The sequence below is a fragment of the Leishmania panamensis genome (assembly GCF_000755165.1).
Source record: "Leishmania panamensis strain MHOM/PA/94/PSC-1 chromosome 31 sequence".
Classification (NCBI taxonomy): Eukaryota; Euglenozoa; class Kinetoplastea; order Trypanosomatida; family Trypanosomatidae; genus Leishmania; species Leishmania panamensis.
In genome coordinates, this window is record NC_025878.1 from 1,244,024 (window position 1) to 1,259,760 (window position 15,737).

Genomic DNA, 15,737 nt, shown 5'->3' on the forward strand with positions numbered 1-15,737 from the left:
GGTGGTTGCCGTGGCGTGTGCGGTGCTGTGATGACTGTAGCAGTCTTCTCTTCGGCACGAGGGGTAGCCTGGAGGTAGAGCTTGAGAACCTCTAGAGGAGTCAGCATGGCTAGCTAGTCCGCCAGCGCCCCCAACCTAGACGCACCCACGCGGTTGCATCGCGGGTAGGGGAAGTCGCGAAACGGATGCGTCACTGCGTAATGGGCTCTGGCTTTTTCTCTTCGGCGTTGGAGTACATGGGGGTGTGAGATGCAACTCTCATCAAGCGGAACGGTGGAAAGAGAGGCAGACGGAGGGGAGTGAGGAGTGAAGACACGCAGTGCAGCTTTAGCGTGGATGGTCACACAGCAGTTCTGAGGAGCATCACGCTGCCGATAGGGACGACCAGCGCCACGCACACGAGTGAAAACAAGAACCCGAACTCCCCAAGGGACGGAACTACCCCCAGCGCTAAGGGGTGGGTATTGAGTACTACCCTCATCCCCGGGGTCCAGTCCCGCTCCGTGTGAAACACCTTTGCTGGATGGGAGTTGATTTGCTGGCAATGCGGCCGCTATGCGCGCACACACACACACGTCCTAGACACCGATGGATGAAGAAGACAACAGCGCCAAGATGAAAAGCAAAGAATACAATTGGAGACGGAAAAGCACAACAACGAAAGAGTGAAGCGCCGCTGCTACGTGGTTGGTGTGTGCGTGTGTGTGTGTGTGTGTGCGAGTGGCCTCAGAAAAGATCCACGATGCTATTGCTTGCCAAGGCCGCTGAGCATGTTCTCTGTGCGTCGCGCGCCACTAGCTCACTGTACGAGCGTCGGCGTCCATCCCAGACGTCGAGCCACCTCAGTCTTCGCGTACGGGGTCACCGCTACAAGCCCGTTCGTCAGCACAGAACTCTCAGACAAGGAGGAGACTGCCGCACCGCAGGCGTCAATGAGCGGATAGCGAAGCGGCGCACCATCCCGGTCGAAAATGTCGCCGCCGAACGTGTAGAGGAAGGCGTGCGGGGCACAGCAGTCCCACTTCTTTATGGTGGCTGGTGGGCACACAAATACGTCGGCTGGGGTGATGACCTCGTGCGGCACATGGCGTCCCTTCAGCATTTTCTTGAGCAGATGGTACTGCTTGTAGCCCGCACCACGGGCATGCACCGGGCTGCAGGGCTCTAGCTGTGTCAGCAGCCGCTGGAGAAATAACTCCTTCGTGGTGCTCGAGCAACACACGGCTAGCGTTGTCTTGCGAGTGCACTCCGGCTGCGGCTCGATCTGCATTGGTCCCGGCAGTAGCTCTCCGTCAAACACCACAAACGGCGACGCAAGTGCCGGTGTGTTCAGCACGACCGATAGACCGGGCACACACGACTTTACCGGCGTCTCTGTCACGGCTGGGTGGTCGGTGCACGTCAGTGGGTAGTGGAAAATGCGGTTCATGACGCCAGCGATGGGAACGTCGTCCAGCGTGATTCCCACGAGCGTCATCGGGGCTTGCCAGGCCCCGGTCACAAAGCAGTTCGTGGCGTCGATGGGGTCAATGAAGATGCCGAGGCGACGCCGCATTGCCTCGTCGGAGTCCGCGTGCAGGACAACCGCAGCTTCAGCGTCCACGTTGCATGCGTCGCCCGCATGAATGCTTGCGTACAGCTCAGCCTCATACGGCATTGCGAGGATCCTGTAGTGCGTAGCCATGCACGCCTCCACCTCTTTGGCGACAGCGCTGCTGGGCTGATCTTCTTCACCAACCACCGTGAACGGGAATGCAGGGAACGACTCGCTCAGCGCACGCAACACCACAGCCTGAATGAGGATATCCGCCGTGGTAACAAAATCATCGGCAGCGTCGCCCTCTTTGTGGTCGAGGTGCGACTTGACGTCGACACTCACGGCGTGGTGCAGGGAGTCCATCAGAATCGCCTTGCCAGCCTCGGAAAGGTCAAGCACAGTGTACGGATGCGCCGCAGAGGTTGCTAGTGATACGCTGTGCACGTGGGTCATATTTGCCTCCGCATTTGGCAGTTTTATAAGGCTCAGCATAACATAGCGCTGCGCCGCCAGTGATGCCCGGACGCAAACAGCTAAAAGCTTCGCCACATTCACTGATGTCATGGGGCTGCTAACAGCTTCCTGCAACTTTCCATTCTGCTACGCACAGTCTGAAAACTGCGTGTAGGCGGGTTGTCTCGGCGAAGAATAAAAAATGGCAAGTGCAGCTCCTGAGGGGGGGGTCGATAGGCTGTGCTGCTCGAGTTTGGGACGGCAGGGAGGGAGGAGGCGGAGGACACACACGTGCGTCTGCACAGTCCCCCACAAACAGAAAAGGGAGACAGAACGTGAGAGAAGAGGGGGGTGTTGACGTGGTAGTCCTTGAGCAGCAGGGCAGTTGCACTAATATGCTTTGAATATACCCGACTCGAGGAGAGGCTGGAGGGAATGCGTACGAGCGCGTGGCTTGTGGTGCTGGACATGAAGCGCTGCTGGCGATGCCAGACGTTGGAGGGCACGGAGAAGAGAGAGGCAGCGAGGGGGACATCCGTAGGTCGGCGCCACCACACGAGCGGCAGCAGTGAAAACGTGAAAGCGCACCGGCGAGTTTGGAGGAGTTGGAAAAAATAAATTTGTGCTCTCCGCTGCAGCCATGCGCTCCTCGCCCTGGTAATGTGCCCTGATGAAACTCAACCACAGACACACGGAGTACCAGAAAGGAGAGGGAAGCTGCGACGTGTCAGCAGAGGAGGGTAGAGTCAACCACCCGTGCGTGGACCTCAACCTGAGGCATTCGCTGAATCGCGGGCTGCACCCGCCAAAGAAGCGGTCATCGCCGGGCTACATCCACATGCACGCACTACGCACCGTACTTGGGTAGCTGCCCAGCCTTGAAGGCCAGCTCCCGAAGCAACGCGCTCAGGGTGCACTTATTTGCACACGCAGCCAGCGGCTCCGCCGCAGTGGCACCGCCGTCAGTCCACTTTCCCCGCAGCCCACGGTCCCGAAGAACAGGGTAGCGGGAGTACATGTGCACTGGATAGACAACGCAGCCGTGTGCTAAAGAACCGGCCGACTCCATCAGCTCCGAGTAGTAGCTTGGCGTTGGTCGCAGCCATGCAAGTGCATCGCCGCGCGCGGAGGAGTTTACAGTAATAGGCGGTGGGCACGACTCTTGTCGCGCTACGTCCAGGACAGCTACCAGTGTGTACGGCGCCTCTGTCGTGCTCTCCTTCCTGGTGGACGCGTAAGGGCACGCCCCGTGAAGCCAAGTCAGCAGGGAGGCAACACACGCCTCCGCCATCACTGGAGTGCAGTCGATGAGTGTGAGTGGATAAGTAAGCCAGTCTGTCGCGGTGGTGATGGCACTCATCATCTCACGAATCTCTGTTCCCATTGCCGACACCGTCACGACTCGGTAGCCAATGTTGTTCGCTTCGCAGAAGAGCTCCGTATGATGGACGATATTCTTTGCTGGTGGTGCGAGCTCGGAAGGGACAACGACGCAGCCGACATGCTCCCCGCATCCCTCATGCAGTATTGGGCTCCTGTGCAGTGCGGTGCTCACGAGCACAATCACAGAACGACAGCGGCCACCCAGCGCGTTCATTTCGTGGTGCACGTGCGAGCTCGATGGGCGACGTACTCGCACGGCACTGTACCCCTTGAGGGGATTGTATGTATGCGCCTGCGTGCACGCAGGGCAGAGAGCCAGCGAGAGAGAGAGAGAGCTATACAGAGGAGGAGGGAACGGTTGGCGGACAAGGGCAGACAGAGCGAGTCTCGACGACGGTGAGAAATCACATACATTAAAATTTTGGGAGGGATGACCGCGAAGGTTGTGAGTTGTTCCGTCTCCATCAGGCTGACATGCTGGTGAGGCTTCGCCAAGACTGTCTTGCAGGTTTTAAAACCAACGATCCGACAGCCCTCCTCTTGTTTACCGTCACCCCCCACCCCCCACCCCCCACCCCCCCCACCCACATACACACACACACACAGAGAGAGAGAGAGAGAGGGGGGATCACTGCGAAGGTACTCTGCCGCCCTTCTCTCGCCCACCCAAGCGACAATACCGGCGGCGGAGGGTTTTCTGATGCTCCGTTAGTCAAGGGTGGCGCGCTTGATGCGCACACATATTTTTTTTTTTTGGAGGACAAGACCATGAGGAGCGCACATTCAACTGCAATCGCGCGTGTGTCTTTTAAACTCTGCGCAAAGACGAAACAAAAAGCCAAAAGATGTCCAAACAACTCAAGAGGCGGTGAGGAAGAAGAGGGGAGATGCGACGAGTGAGAAAGCCACGCTACGTGAGGGAGCACAAGAGTGTGGCAGCAAAGAGGGATGGGAATCGAGAGAGAAAGCTAAGAGGAGGGTGGGAGAGGAAGAAGAGAGCGAACGAACGAGCGAGCGATCGAGAGAGAGAGATAGAAGCAACCACGCGAAGACAAAGAGAGACGGAGTCCAGCGGGGGGAAGGGAGGAAGGGCGGGCAACAGGGGGTCGAGATGTGTACCCACTGCGATTCGCTCCTTCACCGCAGCCACTACTGCCGACGTATTTGTCATCCCCAACACAGTCGGCGGCTACCCCACGGTGGACATCAACATGCGCCGGCAACTCTCAAACACATCAACTAAACACTCAGGCGACCAAACCGAGACCCACCCACGCCCAAGCGCGTGCCACCCTCTCACCCCACCGAAGTCTGCGCTGTAGCCCTGCACGTGCGCCTGGGCAGGCCTGCGTGTGCAGCCACATCTGAGCAAACATAGAGGAACGAGAGAGAGGGGGAAAGAGAAGAAGTGCAAGAAGAGAGGCATGTACAGGCAACACACAGCAGCTGAGCGAGAATAGAACAGAAAAGAGCAGCCGTCGTCCATACACATTCACACACGTACGCCTTTACGTCCACACAAACAAAAGGAGGAGGGAGTCACCCAGCGGGAAAGGGGGGAAATCGGAGAGGGGGGAGGGACGCAAGAGCTGACATCCACAAGGACACAACGGAGGGGGAGAGGAAACGTACTCCCCTCACGTGCCCCTTCTCTGCCGTGCAACACACAAGCCCAACTACACCTCGTCCCCGACCTGACACGGGCCCCATCCGCGCGGTGCACCGCAGTGCTAGACACGCTCTACAGCAGTGCGCCGGGTCAGCTATCTGAGCACAGCCGCCACCCCATGCCCTGCATGTCGCCTCGCAGCCAGTCCCACTATGCCGGTCGCCACCGAGTACACCTCCCCCCCCAGCGTGGCCCAGGCTCCCAACGCCTGTAGGGAATGAGGGCCGGGTGGGATGCGCTCGAGTTCCGTGGGCACTTGACCGTGTCGCTGCCAGAGGTGGCCCGGTGCATTGGTTGATGTAAGGGGGGGGGGACCGGCGTGGGCTCCGCACACGGACCCGGTATGTGGTCCTGCGATGCCCGCATGCCACACGCTGAGGTGTCTCCCATCACTCCGAAAGCAAAGTGGATAAAAACAAGAAGAGAAAGTGAAGGAAGGAAAACACAGACGACCATACGCAGCGCGGGAAATAACGAAAAGTCCTGAATGGAGGGCGAGGGGGGGGTAGAGGTGGTAGGGCAGCGCGGAAGAGGACTACACGGCGTGAAGATGTGGCAGACGTGCAACAGAATTTATCCCTCAGTGAGTGTGCGTGCTGGCGGATGTCACGCCGCTTCATTTTGGAGGTCAAGAGCGAATGAATATCGCAATGCAAATAACAATGAAGAGGAGAGGGAGGCTTGAGGCGCTCCCCACTCATCGACATCGCCCTCCCCTCCCCTCTCCTCCCCCTCGCCCTGCACACACACGCACACACACACACACACACACACACACGGATGGCACACAGAGAGACAGACATACACGTGCATGCACAACGCACACCAGAAGGAGCGAAAGCAGCAGGGGCAATCGCGCGCAGACACCCACCAGCTGGTGATGGTTTTTGGAAGGCTGATCTCCATGCAGAACATCATCATAAAGGAGGGGCGAGAGACAAGACAGAGCGCAGGCACGCCAGGGAGGACAGCGATGACGGTGATAAAATCACCGACTACACACACACACCACCGCTATTCAAAACCGGGAGAGTCAACGAGATGCACCACTCAGCGCTTTCACGCGTGCGGCAGCCATCCCCGACTGTTGGCCGTCGACGCGTGGGACAAGAAGAGCTAAGGAAAACATCGAAGAGGTTCATCCAACGTCCCTCTCCCTTGCGGTGCTTTGGTAACTCTGCCGGCGAGAGAGAAGGGAGGACAGGCGCAAGCGCAGGTGATCGGTGAAGAGAGAAAAGCAGCGCGCTTGGCGAATAAGCCTCGAGGGGAGCACCCCCTCCTCAGACGCTGACAGGGGCTCTCGACATTTCGTGCTACACTGACGGACGGAGAGAGCAATATACATGTTGTGGTCACCGCCATGGCGAGAGGTGAAAGCAGAGAAAGAACAGGAAGAAACGACTGACGCAAGCGAGCATTTTTCTCTCTTGTGCATCTCTTACGTGCCTATGTCCGCCTGCAGAGTGGGATGAGATTCGCGGATGCCGAATTCAGGAGGGAGAGAGAGAGACCGTGAAAGGCATCGGGGGCAGCAACGCTGACAAGGGAAAACATGAGGCAAAAAGGTGGGAAAAGATAATGAAAAACGACGAAAACGATGCGCCGCGAGGCACCCCAACAGCAACGCTGTGCATAGCATGAGACAGAGAGGGGAGTGGGGGGCACGAGAGGAGAACATATTCTATTACGCATATCCGCGCTGGGTTAACGTTCATACGTGTATGAGCTGTGCAGTCTCCGGTAGTGCGTCTGCGTGTGTGTGGAAACATCGTTGTCGGACTGCCCATGAATGAAGAGAGGCGAGGCATGGGCAGGGAACTGGCAACCACAGTCACGCACACGGGCACACACAGAGGTTCACCGCCATCGACTTAGGCTTCCAGGTGGTCGTGCAGATGCGGCAATTATGGAAAAGAAAAAAAGGCCAGTCACACCGCGTATGGAGAGAGCGTGCAGGGAAGAGGGCTATCAGCGCACATCCGCGTGTGCCTGCGCCCCCCTCCCTCCGCATCGTCCTTTGTGTTCACTCACCCCTCACGCGTGGCCAACGATCTCCCTGCGGCCGCCAAAGAAACCGGAGACGGTGTCCATGACAGTGAGCACGAACTGACCTCCAAGGCCTGGGTAGCGGGCAAGGAGGCTGCGTGTGTAGGAGACATCCTGGCACTTCTTCAGCTCCATGTCAATCCGCTCAATCGCTGCTGCAAGCGAGTTGGCGATAGACGTGGAGCTGGGGTCATCCCTGTCTAGCGCTTCCTGCAGCTCGACGCAGTAGTCGCGAAACAGGCTGAGAGAGCTGTAGAGGGTCGTGGTCTTGAGCATGATACGGCAGGACTCCGGCCGCGACACCTTGACCTTAACGTGGAATGTGTCGGGGTTGTTGTACACCTCCTTCAACGTGGCAATGGCCATCACCTGGGGGATGGCGCAGAAGCGAAACACAGACGGGTCCTGCAGAGTGGAAAGATAGTCCACGACGTACGGGACGTGCACGAGGGCGTCGGCCACCATGGCATTCAGGCACTGCACCGCCGCCGCACTGTTCGACTCCCTCTTTAGATCCTTCAGCTCCGTCGCGTAAAGGTTCCATATGTCCTTCGGCCAGAACATGCGCGGCGGCTCATCGCAGATGTCCTCGTAGTAGTCGCGGATGATATTTGTCTTCTGCAGGAAGAGGCCCATGTGGTTGGAATTGGTGAGGTCCTCGTCCAGGTGCGAGTCCTCAAAGCCGCAGCGGGCGAAGAGGTGAGTGAGGCCATGGCCGACGAGGCCGGCGACATAGTGGCAGTATAGGTTGTAATCGTCCAGTGTCACCACGGGGCGCTGCAGGAACTCACACATGCCGTTCGCAACGCGCTCACATATGTTGGCAATGACGTCCCGATACTCCTTCCTCAGCTTCTTGAACTCTCGCGCGACGCACGGGTACTTCTCCAGCAGTTCACGCTCGCGTCCCTCGCCAACGCCGGTCATGGACCAATTCGTGTCACTCATACGCGTGTGAAACTTTGGCATCTCCTTCAGCTTCACGTTTACCGGGACACTCATGTCGTCCTCCAAGGTGTCGAGGGCACGCAGAACAAGGTAAAAGATGCAAATGGCGTCGCGGAGCTGCTGGTCCGCCAGCTGTGCCACAACGGCCGCGAAGGAGCGGGAGACATCGTCCATGACTTCATAGCAGAAGCGCAAGTCCGCCTCCTCCGGCGGCACCTGAAGCTTCACAGAGCGCATCTGCCACTTCACACGCATCATCGCCAACGAATCCGAAAGGAGCCCCATGGGTGCTTGTTGGCGTGCGGTTGTGTCGGGGTTTCACTGTTGAGTGGTGTGAGAAAGCGGCGAGGGAAGAGGAAAGAGGCACAGAGCGTAGGAGGACGAAGTGAGGAGAGAGAGAGGGGGGAGGGGAGAGTAGGGTTGCGGCTACGTGTATCCGTGCACACCTACAAAGACCTCTGTTTTACGGATATGACTTACGTATGAAAGGAGAAGGAGTGGAAAGGACTGAAGAATGATGCGCAGTTTGCTGTTCAGGCGGAGGGTGGGTGAGTGATGGGTGGCAGCGTGTATAGACGCCCGAATGCGTGGAAAGTATAGACCGAAGGCGCGAGGAAAAGAAGAGGGTAACAGGGCAACGACGAGAGAGGGAAAGTGTGTTGGCGTTGTCGCAAAACTATACGAAGAGGGCTCTACTGGGAGCCACAGGAACGCTCGCAAGCAGTTGTTACACCAGTCACTAAGACGCCGAGTCTAGCAGGCACGCATCTACTCGAATAAAATGGGGAAGAACTTCTGCTCCACCCCCACCCCGCTGCGAGAGTACTGTTAGTTGGGAAAGGGGAAGACTAGGCTTTGAATTCCTCCCCACCCTCTCTCGTTGCAGACACACATGCACACCGGGTAAGGGCGTGCAGCCCGTCAGGCTATGCCTACAAAGCCGCCTTGTCCTTCCCTGTGGCAATGGATATCGCAAATAAGCAAGAAAACTAGGTGGACTGAGGAGACGAAAGGAGATGTGCGATGGGTCACGGTCCAGCACAGGCGGATACACGGGACAAGGCAAAATCAGAGTCTGCTCTGCGGCTTGATGACTCGTCCGTAGTCATCCACTTCACCGTCGACCCACGGCTTCAACATTGCATACGGCGTAGTGCCTGGCCCGTGCAACTTGATGTCCGAGTGCCGCCCCTCAAGTGCACAACGGACGTCCTGCTTGCTCACCCAACTCACACTTTCCAGCTCTGCCACCTCCACTACGAGAGTCGGTGACGCGTCCGCCACCGCGTAGTAGCACATCATGATCAGGTACGGATGCGGCCACGGCTGGGAGCCGATGTAGCGCACCTCGCTCACCTTGGCGCCGGTCTCCTCCTCCACCTCACGCCGCACCGTCTCCTCGGCTGACTCGCCGTGCAGAAGAAATCCGGAGAGGAGCGTCAGGAGTTGGCTCTTCTTGCGCCGCTGCGACAGGATGACGTTTCCCTTGCCGTCCATGACCGCCACGAGCACCGCGGGCATAATTTGGGGGAAGCGCTGCTGCCTACACTCGGGGCACAACCGGCTGAAGCCGACGTCGTGCGTCGTGTCCGTTTTGGTACCGCAGTTGGCACAAAATCGGTTGGAGGCGTGCCAGCGGACGAGCGATATGGCGAGGCCGTAAGCCGCCTGGTCCGACCGAGACATCTCGAAGACGCACCCGTCCTTTGAGGGCGCCCAGGCCAGCTGCGACAGTCGGGGCCCGGCGAGGTTGTCGGCCATGGAGGAAAAGATGTTCTCGCCAGTTCGTTGATCCTCGCCAACATAGATGAGTTCCTTGAGGTCCTTCACTGTGAGGAGCCCATCACAGAGCGAGTGGTGCCACCACCCCACATTCGGCTGACGCTGGGTGCGTGGCACATAGGCCACATTCTCCTTGCTTACGATGACTACGCGTGGCTTGTACGAGGGCTGCAGGCGCTGGACCTGGAATCCGGGGCCCATGCGCTCCTGCTCCAGGCGACGCAGCTGACCGCCGGAAAAGGTGAACTCGAGCAGCCGGCTCATGTCAGCCTTGAGTAGCAGAAAAAGATTGCGGATGAAGAGCGACGAGGAGGGCGGCGAGAGTGAGGAGGGTGGGAGGATGGCTGAGAGACGCACGCAAAGGCCTCAGAGAAGGAAGAGAACACAAAGGTAAGACGAGGCAGAGCTGGTGAGATGACGAGCACTTCAGTTTGGGGGGGGGGGGACGTAGTGCTACTGCTGTGCTACCACAGGTGGTACACCACCATGAGTCCTTCACCCTCGTGTACAGCTGGGAAGAGCGCGAATGCCTACAGGTGGTGGTGTTGAGGGGTTAGCGACGATTGCGGAGTCGCAATCAGTGGCTTACCACATCGAAGGAGGAAGTGTGCGGCACGCGCGTGCGTGTGTGTGCGCCCACGAACGTAGAGAGAAGGAAAGTGGGAAAAGGAGGAGGTTTGGGGATGGAGAGTTGGTCGCCATTACGCGCGGAGAGTCGAGGTGAGGTGTTTGAAGTGCAAAAGAGGAAGCGAAATAGCGATGTCGCGGCTTCAGCTGCGCCACTACCGTGTCACACGCAGCAGGGCTCTCCTTATAGGTGAACTGCACCAGCCAAGTCGCTACCACCAGCTTCCATTGCCTCTCCTGCTACGGAAAGAGGCTCGAGGACAGTCGTGAGGCTCTGAAAGGGAATTTGTGCCACGTCATTCAACAGCCAGCGAGCTAAGTTGAAGGCAAATCCTACATGATTGGCCCACAAAACAAGTCTTCGTAGGAGCTCGAGCCCCGTCACTGCCGTCGCCACATCGTGGGGAAACAGCAGCGGTGGGGTTGCTCTCCTTCTCCCTCCGGTATTTTCGGCTTCTGCCTGTCATTTACCGATTACCTCACATCGATTCACCTGACGGCGTGGCGCTTCGGACAGACGCACGCCGACCCCTCCCCTCCCCCCCCCCCCACACACACACGTACACACACCAGTAAGTGAGAGAGGGAGGCGGGGAGGGCACATGAGCGAGAGTAAAGAAGAGAGAAGAGACAGGCAAAGACAAACATATCCGCAGTCACCGACAGCGGAACACGCGAAGCAACGAAACATCGCTACACACCCCCACACCCCCACACACCCACACACATACACAGAGAGAGAGAGAGACGCGCATACGCCCTCAGACGCGCTCACGGCGTTTCCAATGATGATGATAAAACAAGCGCAAAGCGAGAAGACAAAAGACAGAGGGCGTCCATCGACGCACACACACGGGCGTTCCAAGAAAAGAAAAGCAAAGAAAAGCAACGCGGTGAGAGAGAGAGAGAGGGGGGAGGGAGGGAGAGGGTGAGAGGGGAGGGGTGGGGGAAGAGGATACACAGTGAGAGACACGAAGAAGGGGAATGGCCAGCACGTGTGGCGAGCATTAACAGGGCACAATAAACGCAGGAAACACGAAAGAACGACCAACAGACTGCGCCGCACAGTGCCAACGGCGAGGCACGGAAATAGCGGCGGGGAGCGAAAATGAGAGGCAGCAAATGTGTGGCTACCGAAATGAATACGAACAGCTCGAGAGCGCGACGCGGAAAGGGAGCGGCACAGTGTACAGATGCACAAGGAAGCACAGGCAGAAATAGCGATACATCAATTCTTTGTTTCCCTGTGTGTGTGCGCGTCGCCCTCCCTCTCTCTCTACGTGTGTGTGAGAGAGGCTCTCAGCACTTGGGGCTGTCCCGAGTGTAGAGAAGCAACGCGACGTACGACGTCACTCGCAGATAACACAGACACGATGAAAGAAAGAGAAAAGGGAGCGAATGATCGCACAGAGACACCTTAAAACCCACAGATACACACGCACGCACACACAAGATGGAGACAAACGACTCCATCCCTACACCTCCCCATCCCCATCCCCCCCTCCCGCACTCAGCCCGGCGCTTGCACACGCACAAACTCAAGCTGAACAAAAGACGGGCACACCGAGAGATGGACAGGCGACTCCTAAAAGGTACGACACAACCCAAGCGGCACGTACCAAACTGGCATACATGCACAGGTGCATCGGGCGCCGGTGCTCTCACTAGTGGTGCGCCCCACCGCGCCCGATCAACTGCCTTGACTGCCTAGCCGGTGCTTCGCTTTTCTTTCTCTCACTCACTGTCATGTTGTTTCACACGAGAGCGCCGTTCTCGCTGCGCATCCGCGCGTGCCCCCCTGACCCGGATGAGCGAAGGAATAAAAAGAGGCCTTCAACAGAGAGCAGAGCAGAGAGGACACACACGGGGGTGTAAAGTGGCACCCACACACACACACACACACACACAGACAGACACACACACGAATCACACGGAGAGCGACTGCGGAGAGAGAGAAAAGGGAGAACGAAGGCGCGAAAGTGTGAGTGGGGGATAAGAGAAGGGGAAAGGTCAGGACAGACTGACACACAGAGAGAGAGGGAGGGAGTGGCGAAGGGCTGTGCGCGTAGGTGTGTATTGCCGGCCCTCGCTGGTGCGAGATCATCGAGAAATCGAAAAAGGGAGGGCGCGTGTACACCGGTGGGAAGTCAACAGAAAGACAGACGTGGGGATATTGAAAAATGGGAGAGAGGGGGTGGGGGGAGAAGCAAATCAAAGGCACAAACATGCGGAGCTCTCAACCACATGATGAGGAAAGCCGAAGACACCATTCCTACATCCCCACTCGATCCGTGAGGGCTACTTAAGCGTAGAGGGAAAGGAGGAAGAAGATAAAAGCGCTCGAGAAGTGGGGACGGAGTGAGCCAGGGAAGTATGATGATGGGTTGATTCCATGGGAGTCCGTGCAGAGGCGTCTGAGTGACGACATCGCTATCAGCTCTGTACGAGTGAGTGGCCGATTGCAGACACAAACGCATGACAACAGACAGGTTCAGGGCGGTGCCGCCCACCAGTGTCAGGGGTCGTTACGGGGCAGCTTCCTGCAACGTACTCAGCCACTGCTCGTATGCCTTCTGGTTTGGCGCCATGAACCAAAAGGCCTTGCCGGCCTGGTTCTTCATAGCAAAGACGAACTCTTCGCCAGCCATCATCACATCGATAGGGCAGACGGAGGTGAGGGTAGCAACCGGCACCACTTCTTCCGGATCCACCCCGCTTGGGTCACGGATCGAAATCTGCTTCTTGTCGAAGCTCAAGAGACATTTCTGCCAGCCGCGCAGCGCCGTGTGGCGACTTACGGTGCCAATGAATGGCGACGGCTCCTCCAACTGCGCAGGGGGCTCCTCCGTGCTCAGTGACTGTGTAATGCAGCGTGCAATGGCGTCCCGAACGTCGGCGGGGATGCGGTTGTGCTTCTCAACGCTGCGCTTGAGAGTCTCGAGGTTGGAGCGGATAAAGGGCTCGTGGAAGAGTTCCTGGATTGTTGGCCGCATATTGGCGTCGACGGACAGGAGCCGGTTACACACATCGCGAAGACTCGCCGTGTACGATGGCGGCAGGTCAGCACGCCGGCCGTGGCAAATGTTCGTGATGAGCTCATCCATGTTCTTGCCGGTGAAGGGGCGGCGGAGTGCCATGACTTCGTAGAGCACGACGCCGAGGGCCCACATCTCACTTTTTTTGCTGTACGGCTGGCGGTGCCACAACTCCGGGCTGAGGTAATACGGCGTGCCACAGAACGTCGAGCCGACGGCATTGGAAAGGGAGTCCTCGTACTGGCGTGAAAAACCAAAGTCGCCCAGTTTGACGAGGCCGGTGGTAGTGAGGAGAATGTTGGCGGTTTTCAGGTCGCGGTGCATCATCTTGTTCGAGTGGATGTGGTCCAGGGCAAGGCACAGCTGTAGAAAGATGAACACCACCTCGTGCTCCCGGAAGAACTTCATCTCGCGCACGCGAGCCTTAATCTGCTTGTACAGATCTCCACCGTCGGCGTACTCCATCACAATCAGCAAGTGTCCCTCTCGCTCGATCGCGTTCTCGCAGCGCACGATGTGCGGGTTGCGGGAGCGCGAGAGACACTTCACCTCGTTGGTCACAAAGCCACGATCCTTCTCGCTCATGCTATTCAGGTCCATCACCTTTGCGGCGAAGACGCTGCCGGTCGCGCTCTCCTCGACACGCCACGCGCTACCAAAGCTGCCCTGTCCCAGCAAACGCTTCTTGACATATTGGCAGTCCGGCATCCGACCGAGGATGCCCTGCAGAGGGTCCTTACCGGTCTCTGTTGTGCTGGGTGGCACTGGCAGACCGTTATTGCCGCCGTTCGGCTTTCGCTGGTCTGGATCCTCCATTGCAGTGTGTGTGTGAGTGGGTGGGGTGGGGGTGTCTGTGCGTCTCTGTGTGGGTGTGGGGGTGGGTGGGTGGGGAAGAAGAACGCGTGAGAAAGAGAGTGGGGAGAGGGGACTGTGCATAACTCATCTTTGGTGATGCGCACATGCTGCACAGAGGCACAGATGACCTCCTAACTTTCCCCTCGTGGCATCCGATCATAGCGCACTCTAAGTACCACACGCGTAAGTGTCAGCTTACTGCCACTTCTCTCTGATTCACCACTACCCACACGAGAGGATACATGGGCGGAGCCTCTCGCATGTGCTTCAACCTGTGTGCGCGTGGGTCACAACCTCTCTCTCTGTTGGTTCGCTTAGTGTTCGCTTCTGCTGAGCGTATCATTACGGACATCTCCCACTGTTTCCCCTCCCTCCTCGGGACCCAACACAGGATATCCAGACCGCAGTGTAAGAGATGAGTAGCTCGACAGTGCGGCGTGCGCAAGGGCGTGTGTGTACGTGTCTGCGAATACCGGTGGCGACGAGGGTTCACTGATTTCAAGAGGAGGAGGAGGAGGTGGGACACAAATTATTTATCGTCTCTTGCAACGCCTACCCATAGCCAAGCCGAAACAAACGATCCAAACCCCCTGAGAAGAACCCAACGGCAGCGTGACATGGGCACCGACGACACACTCAGAAAAACAGAGAAAAGCATAACATAAAGGCGCCCACAGGGCGTCGCTGTAGGCGACGTGAAACTGAATAAGATGACACGGGAGGAAAAATAACTACGAGTCGCCGAAAGTGATTAACCCCTCCTCCCCTCCCTCCCACAGGCAGACACACACACACACAGACGCAACGATAACGCGGAAGAGTAGCGAGGGCGCGATCGCTGGATCCGATTCAAGCAGCAAGAGAGAGGACGAGTCTCAGCTGGGAGCAACGGGGGGGGGGAGACTGTTTGGACTTGCTCGTGCAGTGTGGGGTGTGTTAAACGGATGTGGAAGGGGTGAGGAAGGCGGACTTGATACACCCCAGCAGTCATGCTGCATGGGCAGTAGCAATGAAAGGAAAAGAGAGGTGGTGGTACAACACGAGCAGGGCTTAAGGCGAGGAGGCTCTTGAGCAACGAGGGAGTTGAACTTTTCGAAGCAACAGCACCGTCCTATGAAATTACCGACACACTGCTGTAGACACAAACGCAGAGCTAACAAAGAGAGAGAGAGAGGCAGTGGTCTCTTCGACAGTGGCGACCACCCACAGCGTCGTCAACGTGGAAAACAGTCTTGCTCATTTGCTGCGGTGCCACTGCCATGAACTCCTCGCACATATTGTACTTTAATCAGCAACACGAAGAGACTAGAAAGAAGAAATACGCATCGAGGAAATGAAAATGACAATGGCGCTGCGCCTCGGAGGCCACCCTCGCCGACTCCATCAGTTACGTCCAAACCAA

General features: G+C 57.7%; 5 protein-coding genes across 5 annotated transcripts, besides 1 other annotated feature; all 5 read right to left on the reverse strand.

Moving 5' to 3' along the window:
- Nucleotides 1-799: 799 nt before the first annotated feature.
- LPMP_312790 (inositol polyphosphate 1-phosphatase, putative) lies at nt 800-2,101 on the reverse strand (the record flags this gene model as incomplete). The annotated part of the gene is made up of 1 exon (XM_010703361.1): nt 800-2,101. One exon carries the CDS (start codon nt 2,099-2,101, stop codon nt 800-802), a length of 1,302 nt encoding a protein of 433 aa, XP_010701663.1.
- Nucleotides 2,102-2,837: 736 nt separating this feature from the next.
- LPMP_312800 (hypothetical protein) lies at nt 2,838-3,587 on the reverse strand (the record flags this gene model as incomplete). The annotated part of the gene is made up of 1 exon (XM_010703362.1): nt 2,838-3,587. The coding sequence occupies one exon, from the start codon at nt 3,585-3,587 to the stop codon at nt 2,838-2,840; it is 750 nt and encodes a 249-aa protein (XP_010701664.1).
- Nucleotides 3,588-5,009: 1,422 nt separating this feature from the next.
- Nucleotides 5,010-5,359: a repeat region.
- A 1,717-nt stretch (nt 5,360-7,076) lies between these two features.
- On the reverse strand, nt 7,077-8,321 carry LPMP_312810 (squalene synthase, putative; the record flags this gene model as incomplete). Its single annotated transcript, XM_010703363.1, has 1 exon — nt 7,077-8,321. The coding sequence occupies one exon, from the start codon at nt 8,319-8,321 to the stop codon at nt 7,077-7,079; it is 1,245 nt and encodes a 414-aa protein (XP_010701665.1).
- A 783-nt stretch (nt 8,322-9,104) lies between these two features.
- LPMP_312820 (mutt/nudix family protein-like protein) lies at nt 9,105-10,082 on the reverse strand (the record flags this gene model as incomplete). The annotated part of the gene is made up of 1 exon (XM_010703364.1): nt 9,105-10,082. The coding sequence occupies one exon, from the start codon at nt 10,080-10,082 to the stop codon at nt 9,105-9,107; it is 978 nt and encodes a 325-aa protein (XP_010701666.1).
- A 2,888-nt stretch (nt 10,083-12,970) lies between these two features.
- Nucleotides 12,971-14,296, reverse strand: LPMP_312830 (serine/threonine protein kinase, putative; the record flags this gene model as incomplete). Its single annotated transcript, XM_010703365.1, has 1 exon — nt 12,971-14,296. The coding sequence occupies one exon, from the start codon at nt 14,294-14,296 to the stop codon at nt 12,971-12,973; it is 1,326 nt and encodes a 441-aa protein (XP_010701667.1).
- Nucleotides 14,297-15,737: the final 1,441 nt, after the last annotated feature.